The sequence below is a fragment of the Penaeus vannamei genome, chromosome 37 (genome assembly GCF_042767895.1).
Source record: "Penaeus vannamei isolate JL-2024 chromosome 37, ASM4276789v1, whole genome shotgun sequence".
NCBI lineage: Eukaryota > Metazoa > Arthropoda > Malacostraca > Decapoda > Penaeidae > Penaeus > Penaeus vannamei.
Window position 1 is genome coordinate 17,119,670 of NC_091585.1, and position 15,000 is coordinate 17,134,669.

Consider the following 15,000-nt stretch of genomic DNA (forward strand, 5'->3'; position numbering starts at 1 on the left):
TTTTGTTTTTTATTGCGGTTGGTTGTGAGGGTTGTATTATTGTTATTAATGATTGTATTGGTGTTGTTGGTGATGTTGCAGTGATTGTGGTGGTGTTGGCTTGTACTGTAGTTGTCTGTAATGGTGGTGGTGTTGATATTATTGATGTTGCTGAGGTTGTTACGGTTGTTGATACTGTTGTAGATGTTCTGCTAATCTTGGGGATGTTTGTGTGTGTGTGTGTGTGTGTGTGTGTGTGTGTGTGTGTGTGTATGTGTGTGTGTGTGTGTGTGTTTATGTGCTTTGTTTGTGTGTGTAGGAGGGTAGCAATGTTTCGAAATGTATTTGTTGTTTTGTGAAGGTTTACAATAATCTGCTTTGTATTTGAAAAATAGTATAATCTACTTCTACTTTTTACGTGATAAAGTGGAAAAATACATTTAAAATACACGATTTGATTGAAATATCCTTGTCTCTAATCCCCCTTCAAACCAAACTTTTAAAAAAATCTAGAAAATATTGTACCAAAAAGGTTGATCTATCATTCCTTTATTCGAAAAGAAGTTTTTATATTCCATCATTCACTTTTTTAAATGAAACATTGCAATAGGACTGTGTATGTAAAGTAATCCAACATTTTTTTTATTCATTATTATTCGCTGACCTGTCGTCCCCAGAGAGAAAGTGAAGCGAATGAATGCACGATTTTTCTTTTTTTTCATGGACCTGTTAGAGGAAGTTTAATCTCAGAAAGTGTGTTGTAAAAAATGAGGATTTAATCGTGTTTCATAACTCATCACGTGCAAATTTTAGAATTTATGTATAAGCAACATTCTAATTATGTATATTTTTTGTTTGCAATATATATATATATATATATATATATATATATATATATATATATATATATATATATATATATATATATATATATATATATATAATTTATATGTGTATGCACAGTACATGTATTCATCTATCTGTCTATCTATCTATATAATATACGAATATATATATATATATATATATATATATATATATATATATATATATATATATATATATATATATTATATATATATATATATATATGTATATATATGTGTGTGTGTATATATTTGTATGTACGTGTATAATATACATGCATACATACATACATACATGCATATATATATATATATATATATATATATATATATATATATATATATATACATATATTTATATATATACATATATTTATATATATATATATATTTATATATTTATATATATATTTATATCATACATACATACACACCTACACACACACACACACACACATATGTATATATATATATATATATATATATATATATATATATATATATATATATATATACATATATATATATATATATATATATATATATATATATATATATATATATATATATATATGCATATATATATATATATATATATATATATATATATATATATATACATGTATATATATATATATACATATATATATATAGATAGATAGATAGATAGATAGATAGATAGATAGATAGATAGATAGATAGATAGATAGATAGATAGATAGATAGATAGATAGATAGATAAATAGATAGATAGATATAGATATAGATATAGATATAGATATAGATAGATAGATAGATAGATATAGATATTTACCTAATGTAAATACATTTGTATCTAAATGCGATGTATCCCTTTTGTTAATATTTCTAAGCTATTGTAAAAGACCATAACCGACCTACAATGATCTTACAGCATTACTTTAAAGCTCTCCAGAGACCAAATGACCTTGCGTTAGTTGCTTCGACCAGACCTGGGTTCAAAACTCGAATGGAAATACCAAACTTGATTTTTGATCCGGGTCTAAACTCCCCTCAAAGCGCTATCTATATTCCAAGCTCCATAAACACTGTTTCTAATACATTAATATAGAAGATATACCTACTGTGATTTTGGGAATTAGCGTTTTGAGATATATTGGCAGATAGCATAGAATACGAGACATTTATATGTGAATAAATACATATTGGAGAACAATGTAATTGAGCAAAACGTAAACATACTTAATACATGCAGACGTAAGATATGCAAACAGCAACAAGAAAAAGAATAAGCATAAGAAATAAATAAAGATATATATTAGACATTATTACACAGACAGAAGAAGAGGGATAAGTTGAAGAAAAGATGAGAGATGATATATAGATAGATAGATATAGAAAGATATACATAAGCATTACATAGATACTACGTAGTTGGGGGAAGGATGGGAGAGAGATGGTGAAAAGAAAGGCAGTATTGTGTATATATTTGCCTTTGTTTAAGTGTATATACATGTATTTTAGCATACGAATGGGTGTATATGTTTATATGTATATACATATCCTCTCGGATCTTATTCATATGCGTCCCTATCTGCACGTTTTAATGCATATGTACGCATCTACACGTGTCCGTATCTTTCTGTGTGCGTGTGTACATATCCCCACGTAAGTGTGCATGAGCATGTTTATATGTATATGCATGTCCACTCAGATCTTATTCATATGCGTCCCCATGTACACGTCTTTATGCATATGTACGCATCTACACGTGCCTGTATCTCTCTGTGTGCGTGTGTGTACATATCTCCACGTGGCTGTATGCATGTGAGTGGATCCCACCGCTGCCACCCTCCACCCTAACAAACCAGGCGCCACAATGCAGGCAACTGGCGGTGGCTCAGCGGGTGAAGGGTGGCTCGCAAGGACACGTCTGCAATACATCAATATTACGATATGTTTCTCAGTAGTTCAGACCTGCCAATTCCGTCTGAGAGCGCTGTGGCCTTACACAATGAGGCGGGTGCGGGTTTGTGACTGTGTGTGTGTTTGCTTGTTTGTGCTTGTGTGTGTATTTGCTTGTTTGTGTGTATGTGTGTTTGTACATGTGTGTGTATTTGCGTTTGTATATGGTTACAGAAATAGAAAATTTATATATATATATATATATATATATATATATATATATATATATATATATATATATATATATATATACATACATATATAAGAATTTGTACGCATGCATATTGCGTCTATTTCATGAATATTTTACTATCATCACATTTCTTTTAAACCTAAAGAGGACCACGGTTAAATGTATAATCCAACTTTAGTTTAACGCCAGTGTTGGGTACAAGTATCTCTGGATTTCTCACGGCCCGGGATAATCACAGAGAAACGTTCTTTTTCCTTTTTATTTCGGTCAAGACTTTTCGTTCGTTTCGGCCTCGATCGGTCTCGGCATAGGACTGACTTGATCTAAAGTTGTCTTGAAATAGACTTGAGTTTGAGCAAGTTAGGGAACGGCCATGTCCCCTGGCTTGGTATAGGCAAGAATTACCCATGGCTTATCTACACTTAAAGAGAAGTTAATGTTGATTTGGGATAGTACTAGATTCGTTTAAGATTGTCCTCCATTGTTCTAGTTTGTTTCTGTGTTCTTCTTGTTGTTGTTAGATTTTTTTGTGTGTGTGGGTGTAAGAACTGTTTTTTTTTTCTGTGTATCTGTGTGGGTGTAAGAACTAGGTGTTTTCCTTGTGTATCCGTGTGGGTGTAAGATTTTTTTTTAGTGTATCTCTTTGGGTGTTAGAACTTTTTTTTTTGTGTATCTGTGTGGGTGTAAGAACTATTTTTTTTTCCTGTATATCTATGTGGGTGTCAGAACCGGTCTCTTTTCTGTGTATCTGTATGGATGTAAGAACTGTTGTTTTTTTTCTGTGTATTTGTGTGTGTGTGTAAGAACTGCGCTTTTTTCCTGTGTATCTGTGTGGATGTTAGAACTGTTTTTTCTGTGTATCTGTGTAGGTGTTAGAACAGGGCTTTTATCTGTGTATCTGTGTGAGTGTTAAAACCGGGTATTTTTCTATCTGTTTAGGTGTAAGACTTTTTTTTCTGTGTATCTGTGTTGGTGTCAGAACCGGGCTCTTTTCTGTGTATCTGTGTGGATGTAAGAACTGTTGTTTTTTTCTGTGTATTTGTGTGGGTGTAAGAACTTTTTTTTCTGTGTATTTGTGTGGGTGTAAGAACTGTTTTTTTTTCCTGTGTATTTGTGTGGGTGTTAGAACTTTTTTTTTTCCTGTGTATCTATGTGAGTCTTAGAACTGGACTTATTTCTGTGCATTTATGTGGGTGTAAGAACTGTTCTTTTTCTGTGTATCTGTGTGGGCGTTAGACCTTTTTTTCTATGTATGTGTGGGTATTAGAACTTTTTTTTCTGTGTATCTGTGTGGGTGTGCTGGAGTCCAAGCAACTGTAAACTGGGCACGCGAGAAACTGTTTTTTCCTGAATAGCTTCAGTGAATGTCGTATTGAGCCCGTGGGTAATCGTGGATGACAGACAGTCTAGACCTTATAGATTTTTGATGAAGCCGAAAATAAATGTCGGGAGAAAATGGATTACATCGACAATACAATTAGTTCTGCTCTCGCTCCCTCTCTTTCCCTCTTTCTGTCTTTCTGTCTTTACGTTTTTCGGTCTCTGTCTCTTGACTGTCTCCAACTCTTTCTTTTTCTCTTTTCTTTCTCTCTTTCTCTCTCAGTGTGTCACTCCTTCTTTCTCTCTTTCTCTCAGTGTCTCATTCTCTCTTTCTATTTCTCTTTATCTTCTCTTTTTTTCTCTTCTCTTCTCTCTCTTTATGTGTGTGTGTTCACCCTCCTTCTCGTCCTTCTATCTCCATGTCTCCCCCCGTCATTCACTTTCTCTCTCTCTCTGTCTCTTTTTCTCACTTTCTCTCCACTAAATCTTTCTCCATCCCCGTCCTCACTCTCTCATTCTTTCTCCCCCTTTCTCCATCTCTCTACTCCGTCCCTCCTCCCGCTTTCATTTTCCCACTCTCTCTCCCCTTTTATCCCTTCTTCCTTCTCTTTTCCCTTCCCTTTCGCTCCTCCCCCTTTCCCTTTTATCTTTCCCTTCCTATTTTTCACTCTCTCTTATCCATCTCTTTTACTTCTCTCTTCCCTTTCCCCTTTCTCACAATCTCACTCTCCTTTTCCCCCTTTTGCCTTCTCTTTACGCATTCCCCCTTTTCACTCTATCTTTCCATTTCCCCCTTTCTCCTTCCCTACTCTCCCTTTCCCTTCTTAACTCTCTTCCTCATTCTTTCTCCCTCTTTTAACATCTCTCTTCCTTCCCTTTTTCTCATCCTCTCTTTCTTTCTCTCTCCTCTCTTCTTTTTCCCATTCCCTCTTCTCTCTTCCCTCCTCGTTATCTTTTCTCACACTCTCGGCTACCCTCTTCCTCGTTCTCTCTCTCTCTCTTCCCCCTTCCCCTTGTTCATTTTCTCTCCTCTTTGACCCCTTTCTTCCTTCCATTGTATCTTTCCCCCTCCCTCACCCAGTCTCTCATTCTTTCTCCCCCTTCCTTACTTTCTCTCTCATTCCTTCTCTCTCTTCCTCTCTCCTTCTCTCCTCCTTTCCCTTCCCTACCTCTCACTTCCTCTTCACCCAGTCTCCCATACTTTCTCCCCCTTCTTCACCTTCTCCCTCTTTCTCCTCTCTCTTTTTCTCTTCCCATTCCTTCCCCTCCTCTCTCTTCCCCTTCACTCAGTCTCTCATTTTTTCACCTCCTTCCTTACTTTCTCTCTCCTCCTCTCTCCTTCTTACCTCCCTTCCTTTCCTCTTTCTCCCCCTTCACCCATTCTCTCATTCTTTCTCCCCCCTTCTCACCTCTCTTCTCCTCCTCTCTCCTTCTCACCTCCCTGGGAGAATTTTTTTTTCCTCCTCTCTCTTCCCGTCCATCCAGTCTCTCCTTCTTTCACCCCCTTCCTCACCTTCTCCCTCCTTCTCCCCTCCACTTCTCGCCTCCCTTCCTTCCCCTCCTCTCTATTCCCCTTCACCCACTCTCTCATTCTTTCTCCTCCCCCCCCCCTCCTCACCTTCTCCCCTCTCCTCGCCTCTCCTTCTCGCTTCCCTTCCTTTCCTCTCCGCCCACTCTCATTCTTTCTCCCCCTTCCTCACCTTCTCCCTCCTTCTCTCCTCTCCTTCTCGCCTCCCTTCCCTCCTCTTCTGTCTCTTCCCTTCCACCCACTCTCTCATTCTCTCTCTCCCTTCCTCATCATCTCCCTCCTTCTCCCCTCCCTTCCTTTCTCCTCCTCTCTCTCCCCCTTCACCCATTCTCTCATTCTTTCTCCCCCTTCCTCCCCCTCTCCCTCCTTCTCCCCTCTCCTTCTCGCCTCCCTTCCCTTCTTCTCCACCCACTTTCTCATTCTTTCTCCCCTTTCCTCCCCTCCTCCCTCCTCCCCTCTCCTTCTCGCCTCCCTTCCCTTCCCCTCCACACACTTTCTCATTCTTTCTCCCCCCTCCTCCCCTTCTCCCTCCTTCTCCTCTCTCCTTCTCGCCTCCCTTCCCTTCCCCTCCTCTCTTCCCCTTCACCTACTCTCTCATTCTTTCTCCCTCTTTCTCACCTCCTCCCTCCTTCTCCCCTCTCCTTCTGGGCTCCCTTCCCTTCCCCTCCACCCATTCTCTCCTTCTTTCTCCCCCTTCCTCACCTTCTCCCTCCTTCTCCCCTCTCCTTCTCTCCTCCCTTCCTTCCCCTTCACCCATTCTCCCCTTCTATCTCCCCCTTCCTCCCCTTCTCCCTCCTTCTCCCCTCTCCTTCTCCCCTCTCCTTCTCGCCTCCCTTCCCTCCTCTCCCCTCACAATACGAAACCCCAACAGACTTGTCGAGACAAAGCGCACAGGTCACCCATCTTGAGGCGTGGCGCTGACAAGTGAAGGCCGTTCTTGCACTATTCAACAGCGGCTTGAGGCACTGCAGGTGTGGAAATGGGAACCGGGAGTACATAAGTGGCAGGGGTGGTAGAGGGGTAAGTGGCAGGGGTGGGAGGGGGTAAGGGGGAAGGGTGAGGGGAAAGGGGAGAGGTAGGGGAGAAGGGTATTGGATAGGGGGAGAGGTAAGGGGTGGAAGGTGTTGGAGAGGGGGAGAGGTACGGGAGGAAGGTGTTGGAGAGGGGGAGAGGTAGGGGTGGAACGTGTTGGAAAGGGGGAGAGGTAGGGGAGGAAGGTGTTGGAGAGGGGGAGAGGTAAGGGCAGAAGGTGTTGGAGAGGGGGAGAGGTTGGGGAGGAAGGTGTTGGAGAGGGGGAGAGGTAGGGGTGGGTGTTGAAGAGGGGAGGGGTAGGGATAGAAGGTGATGGAGAGGAGGAGAGGTAAGAGAGGAAGGTGTTGGAGAAGTGGAGAGGTACGGGTGAAAGGTGTTAGAGAGGGGGAGAGGTAGGGGAGGAAGGTGTTGGAGAGGGGGAGAGAAAGGGAAGAGGCAGGGGAGTAGGTATGGTACGGAGAGTATTAAGGAACCAGAGGTTAGGGTGTTGGGGAAAGGGGATTAGATAAAGACAAAAAGAGAAGTTAGGAAGGGGTTAAGGGTTAGAGAACGAGGACGAAGCAGGGAGTAGGGGGTTGGTATTAGGATAAGGAAAGAGCAGGGTAGGGGTTTTTAATCAAAATAGAGGGGAGGGAGGATAAGAGGCTTGAGGGATAGGGGTAAGGGTTGAAAAATAACGATAAGGACGGACAGGGTCGGAAAATACAGGGGGAACAGGATTCTCAACACGACAGAGGAAAGGAGAGAGAAGACAGGAAGAGACAAGGTTAGGGCCAAGACAGGGCTAAAAGGGTTAAGATATCCACAGTACTCGAAAGGGGAGCTTAATAAACAGCCGTTCTCGCAACACACGAAATTCACTCCATCCCTGTTGCCATTTCCGTAAAACAACAGAATTGCACGAGGATCCAGTGGTCTCGGAAGGTCCTCGTTCTGGCAAGGGAGGGGAAAGGGAGGGAAAAGGGGAGAAAGGGAGAAAGAGGGGATAACGAATGAGAGGAGATGGAGAAAGTGGGTGATGGGAGAGACTTGGGGAGGGGAGAAAGGGGGGATAGCGAATGAGAGGAGATGGAGAAAGTGGGGGATGGGAGAGGTTTGGGGAGGGGAGAAAGGGAGAAAGAGAGATGGAGAAAGTGGGTGACGGGAGGGGAAAGGGAAAGGGAGGGAGAAACAGGGGATAACGAATGAGAGGAGATGGAGAAAATAGGGGGTGGGAGAGACTTGGGGAGGAGAGAAAGAGAAAGGAGGAGGGAGGATACCGAAAGAAGGGGAGGAGAGGAGTACCAAAGGGAGGTGAGGGGGGAGGGGTACCGAAGGAAGGGGAGGAGGGAGGGTACCAAAGGGAGGGGAGGAATGAGGCTTGCGAAGAAAGGAAAAAATACGGAGGGAAGGGGAGGAGGGAGTCTAGGAAAGGAGGGAGGGCGGAGACTAGAGAAGGAGAATGAGAAAGGAGGAAGAGAAAATGTAGCAAAGGAAGGGAAGGAGGTCGTGGAGGGGCCCTTGGGAAGAATGGAAAAGGTTAGGGGGAAGGGAAGGGGAGAGGGAGAATAGGGAAGGAGGGGGAGAAAAGAGGATAGGGGGGGGTGGAGGGAAGAGGGAAGGGAAGGGGAGAGGGAGGATAGGGCAGGAGGGGGAGGAGAGAGGCTAGAAAAGGAGGCGGGAAGAATGAAGGTAGGGAGGGAAGGAGAACAGGAGAAGGTGGAGGAGGGAAGGAGAGAGGGAAGAGGTGGAGGAGAGAGGCTAGAAAGGGAGGAGGGAAGATGGAAGGTAGGTAGGGAGGGAGGGAGGGAGGGAAGAGGAGGGGATAAGGAAGGGAAGAGGTGGGGGGGGGGAGAGCGAAGGAGACTGGCGGATTAAACGTCTTACTTCCCTCGGGCAAGGAATTGTCGCATGCAATTTCTTCTCTTCTTTTTTCTTCTTCTTCTTCCGTTTCTTCTCCTCTTTGTTCTTCTTTTTGGTGGAATTTTAGAACTGTGGTTTGACTTGATGCTCATTTCTCCTTCTTTCTCTTCCTCCTTGTTTTTTTTCTGTTGTTTCCTATTCTTTTTCAGGTGAACAATAGACACGTAGTTCGACTTAACGCTTTCTCCTCCTTCTCCTCCATTTTCTTCTTCTCCCTTTCCCAATTCTTCTTCTTATTATTATTCCTTCTCGTCATCTTTTCTGTTTCTTCTTCTCCTTCTCCCTCTTCTTCTTCTTCTCCTCCCTCTCCCTTTTCTTCTTATTATTATTATTATTATTATTTTCAATTTCTTCTCCTGCTCCCTCTTCTTCTTCTTATCCTCCCTTACCCTTTTCTTATTATTATTATTATTAGTAGTAGTAGTAGTAGTAGTAGTAGTAGTAGTATCATTATTATTATTATTATGCTTTTCTTTCTTCTGCTTCTTCTTTTTTCTGCTTCTACTCCTTTTTCGAGGGAATGTTAGAACGGTGGCTTAACTTGAGGCTTCAAATCCACACTGATACTCGAGGTTTCAGGTCCTACGGCATAGCTGAAAACAACCATATAAATTCGAGAGGAAAATGTGCAGGAGAAAAAATTCTTTTGGTCAAGGATTCCCTTTAAACGTACCTTTATTGACCTCGTGTGACCCTTTGCGGGGACAGGGACTTTCTAAAATACTGTAGAAAGGGCACACATATATGGTGGGCCGCCGCGCTCTCCGTATCTCTGAGTTTTTTCTTTCTTTCTTTTTCTTCTTTTTTCTGGTAGCCTATTCGTTTCTGTCTATTTTTTCTGCCTTTCAATCTCTCTCTCTCTCTCACACACACACACACACACTTACACACACACATACATACAAACACATACACACACTCACTTACACACACACACACACACACACACACACACTTACACACACACACACTTACACACACACACTCACACACACACACACACACACACACACACACACACACACACTTACACACACACACACACACGCGCACTTTCACACACACCCACACTCACACACACACACAGAACCTGAACACACCCGGTTACGCTGCAATTATATTCACATAAATGCAAGGACGATTATAAGCATCAAACTGAGTATCCAAATTTAAGTGCTCGCAAAGTCCTCGGGGGTCAAGTGCACAAATGCTCTACCTTCATTAACTCACTAATGGAGTTTTTTGGAAATAATGCTGTCCTCGATCAGCCGATTAATGACCATCGTTTATATAGCTTAGAAGCAATTAAAAGCAAATGACTGGGGATCTTTTTTTTTTTTTTTTTTTTTTTACCTATGGCGTTTCCTTTTACTTTTCTATGTCTTTCTATTTTGGTTTTTCATTAAGATTGTATTGTCTGATAATACAAATACCTTTTTGATAATATTTGTTTTGAGTAGTTTCCATCTATATATCAGAATGCTATATATGTGTGTGTGTCCATGTATGCCTATTCAACTATCTATCTGTCTATCTATCTATTTACCAATGGACTAATCTATCTGTATCTAGCAATCAATCGACGTCAATCTATTTGATTTTTTTTATACATTTATCTGTCTGTCTATCTAGTTACCTAGATAGATCTACCAATCTCTCTGTGTGGATAAGTATGAATGAAGTGTGTCTGTACATATGCCTATCAGATTTAGAGAAAGTGGGGGATGGGAGAGGCTTGGAGAGGAGAGAAAGGAAGAAACGGAGAAAAGGGGGGATAACGAATGAGAGGAGATGGAGAAAGTGGGGGATGGGAGAGGCTTGGAGAGGAGAGAAAGGGAGAAAGAGGGGACAACGAATGAGAGGAGATGGAGAAAGTGGAGGATGGGAGAGGCTTGGAGAGGAGAGAAAGGGAGAAACGGAGAAAGGGGGGGATAACGAATGAGAGGAGATGGAGAAAGTGGAGGATGTGAGAGGCTTGGAGAGGAGAGAAAGGGGGGATAACGAATGAAAGAAGATGGAGAAAGTGGAGGATGGGAGAGACTTGGGGAGGAGAGAAAGGGAGAAAAGGAGGGAGGATACCGAAGGAAGGGGAGGAGAGGAGTACCAAAGGGAGGTGAGGAGGGGGGGGCACCGAAGAAAGGAGGGGAGAGGGGTACCAAAGGGAGGTGAGGAGGGGGAGGGAGGGGAGGAAGGAGGCGTGGAAGAAATGGAAAAAATATAGAGGAAAGGGGAGGTGAGAGGCTAGGAAAAGAGAGAGTGTGTCTGTCTATATGCCTATCAGATTTACCATACTTATATACCAGGACACAGACACGCTTACCGTGAATGTGGCTTCCTCTACCTCGAGAGAGAGAGAGAGATAGACAGACAGACAGACAGACAGAAAGAGAGAGTAGAGAGAGTGTGTAAGCAGCCCTGGGAAACCACTCCTCCACAAGCCCCGAGTGCCTGCGTAGAAGCGATCCATCCAGGGGGGCAAAACCGGTTGTGGAAAATAACATATTTCACCCCCGGTTTTTGGGACACGAGCCAAGTCTTAGGAAGATATAACCACTGGCACACACTTGTTCCTGTCAGATATCACAGATAGCCTTAGCCTTTCGCTTGAGTTGAGTGGGGGAGGGGGGGGGAGGATTCTGACAGCGTTTATTTGCTGCAGACATGTCTTCTCTTCCCTGATTCTCCGCCTTGTTTGTCTCTCACTTTTCCTCTTGCGTTTTCCCTTTGCACGCAACTAGAAAATATCCAGCTGTGCAAACAGAGGTTCGTTCGTTTGTTTGTGCAAGTGAGTTTTCTGTACTGTGAGTTGTCTATGGATTGAAAGGAAAAGATTATAGGCAGACGTGTGTGCGTATTTTTCCCTGTGTGCGCGGGTATTTGCCTTGCATTTCTTTTTCTGTATGCGAATGTACCCGCATTTTGTGGCAGTGAGGTGTTTGTAATGTGGGTTAATGAAGTGAAATCAAGGTGAGAAAGGAACTATGCGTGAGAGGGAGAGAGAGAGGGAGAGGGAGAGAGAGAGAGGGGGGGGGGAGAAAAGAGACAGGCAGAGATAGAGGCAAATAGACAGCGACAAAGACACACACAAGAAACATAGAGAGACAGACAGGACAAAAAAAAAAAAAAAAAGAGAAAGACAAACAGAGCAAGGCAGACAAACAGACAGAAAGAGACAAAAAAGACAGAACAGACAGACATCCAACTAAACAAAAAAAGAAGGATAAGCGGAAGAGAGAAGAACGGGTTCCAGACAGCGGGCCATCCCTCGCTCCCAGAAAGGGGCGGCCCCATGCCATTGTGAATCCATCTACTCACCAACAACATGTAGCTGAACCCTGCCATTGTGTGTGGGCGAAGACTGGAAATCTAGACGACAGCGGTACTCGCCCTGGTCGCTGTATTCCACTTGCTGCACCACCAAGACCCAACTCCACGGCTGCTGCTGGAACGTGGCTCGCCCTCGAAATAAATCAGAGGCACGGGTGTTACTGCCCTCCTGAAGAGCTCTCGAGCGGGAGTCCACGCTGGAGGGGGGAAAGAGACGGCTGGCGTGAGGGGGGCTTTGTGGCTTGCAAAGGGGCGGTGTTATGGTGTAGATATGTGTGTGTGTGTGTGTGTACGTACATACAGTATATGTAATACTTTGGGCATTTTTTATGATTATTATACATATTTATTTTTCTTTTTTTATCACAGAACTACTCTTTGTTTTTCTTTCTGAAAAATGATGATGATTTTGATGATGATGATGATGATGATGATGAAGAGGAAGAGGAAGAGGAAGAAGAAGATGGAGATGGAGATGGAGATGGAGATGGAGATGGAGATGGAGATGGAGATGGAGATGGAGATGGAGATGGAGATGGAGATGGAGATGGAGATGGAGATGGAGATGGAGATGGAGATGGAGATGGAGATGGAGATGGAGATGGAGATGGAGATGGAGATGGAGATGGAGATGGAGATGGAGATGGAGATGGAGATGGAGATGGAGATGGAGATGGAGATGGAGATGGAGATGGAGATGGAGATGGAGATGATGATTGATTTATACTGATGTGACAATTATGATAATAATAATAGTAATAATGATACTCACACCAGCAACCAAATACCACTAAAAGAACACATCACATCCACATTTAATTCACACCTATTTACAACCAGACACTCCCAAAGTCACAAAAGGAAAAGCGCGAATCCCTTTATCACCAACAGCTGATGAACATGTTTGAAACAAGTCATTTATCAGAGCGAAACTTGTCTCGCTGCCGGAGGAATAATTGTAATACGAGAGAGCAGCAGTAATTTTCGTTTTCACTTACACTTACTGATAAATATGAATCGTAGTGGAGTGCAGTCTGGAACTGTCTGTCAACGAGGGTCATTTATCATCCTTGGAGATAAGTTTATTGGGGGTTGAATTTTTGAGTGCGTGAATTTGCAGTTTGTGGGCGTTTTTTTTCTCTCTCTTTTTTTTTTTTGTTTTTTTCTTTTTTCTTTCTTTCTTTTTTTCCTCTTTTTGTTTGTTTCTTTCTTTCTTTTATTGGTATTTTCTCAGATGTATTAGGATGATTTTCTTTCTTTCTTTTATTAGTATTCTATCATTTTTTTTTAGATGTATTAGGATTATTGTTTTGTTATCTTTCTTTCCTTCTTTTACTGGTATTTTGTTTTTTTCAGATTTATTAGGATTATTGTTTTTATTGTTATCCTCATAATCATTATTAGTTGTATTGTTGGTGCTCCTACTGATGGTGATGGTGATGATGATACTGATTTAGATGATGATATTGATGATGATGATAATGATGATGATATTGATTATGATCATAATGATGATGATGATAATGATAATGATGATGATGATGATGATAATGAGAAGGATTATGATAATGATGAGGATGATGATGATAATGAGAAGGATTATGATAATGATGAGGATTGATGATGATGATGAAGATGGAGGTAGAGATGGTATCCTTACAATCATTATTGTCTTTTTCGGTCAAAGCTGAATTTCTCTGACTAAGACCATCGCCAAAGCCCTTGAAGTTAGTTACGCTAAACCGGATCCCCATCATCATTATCAATAAAATCATCTTTATATATGACGTCATTGCCACTGATAATTTCATCATTATTACAAATGATCCTGTAATTACCTTTAACTCATTTAGGCAGTTATTATAATTAAGTTGATAAAACCCGTATCATTAACCTCGGGGAAGCTAAGCCAGAGAAAGGAGAGTGCTTCTAATCTCCGGAAATAATGAACTGGCAACCCACCACTCACTCGGACGCACTCTGATTCGCAGATCCTGATTTGTTCTAATCAGGTGACACTTAATACTTATGTTTACTTATGTTTGGTAGTTTAAGAAAATATCGTTTTTAATATATTATATATAGACACACACACACACACACACACACACACACACACATATATATATATATATATATATATATATATATATATATATATATATATATATATATATATATATATATATGCATTCATTTATTTATTCACACACACACGTGTGTTTATAGACACATTTCTCTTCTTTACCTTTATTTATTTTTTTCTCTGTTTAATTGATTCTTTCTTCCTACTCCTTTTTCTCCTACTTCTATATTTTTTCTTGTTTCTATTTTTCCTTTTCCTTCCATTTATTCATTTCAGACCACTTATTCTTTTCTTAAAAGAACTTCCGTGAATCGGAGTATTCCTGAGTCTCAGTTGAGTTGCCAGTTTCTCCTTTCCAGAGATTAGATAGTATAATTCCTAAAGAATTTCGTGGATTGAGACCGAAATCCACGCATTCGGACACCTTTTTAACTCCTTGAGAATCCTACTTTGAGGTAAATAAGGTTCCCCATACCATCTAGATATACTGTTTTTTTTTTATAACATTTGATATATTACAATTAGAATAGTATATTCCATAAAATATATTTTATTACATAAATTCATGAATTATTATTTCAATACAACCACCTGATATTCTGTAAGGAAGATCAAGGGGTCCGTGAGTACAATACAGTTTGATCGCCAGAAAATACGAAATACCGAACAAGGTAAGCATGAAGCCATATACTTGACTCATTGCTGCGTGAAACTGTACCAGTCACTTGATACCGGCCGTGAGAGAGAAGCATTGCACAGACTTAACCAGAGAGATCTCGTCGCTTAATTAATTCCTGTATTTCTTTATTTGCGATCATGAATG

At 41.2% G+C, this 15,000-nt stretch overlaps 1 protein-coding gene across 1 annotated transcript in view; it reads right to left on the reverse strand.

Annotated features, from left to right (window-relative positions):
- Positions 1–15,000, reverse strand: part of LOC113809441 (protein turtle homolog B) — a 158,055-nt gene that overhangs the window by 97,674 nt on the left and 45,381 nt on the right. The window contains exon 3 of the mRNA XM_070115465.1: positions 12,080–12,288. Coding sequence (XP_069971566.1) covers positions 12,080–12,288 — 209 coding nt within the window. The remainder of the gene's footprint in view (positions 1–12,079; positions 12,289–15,000) is intronic.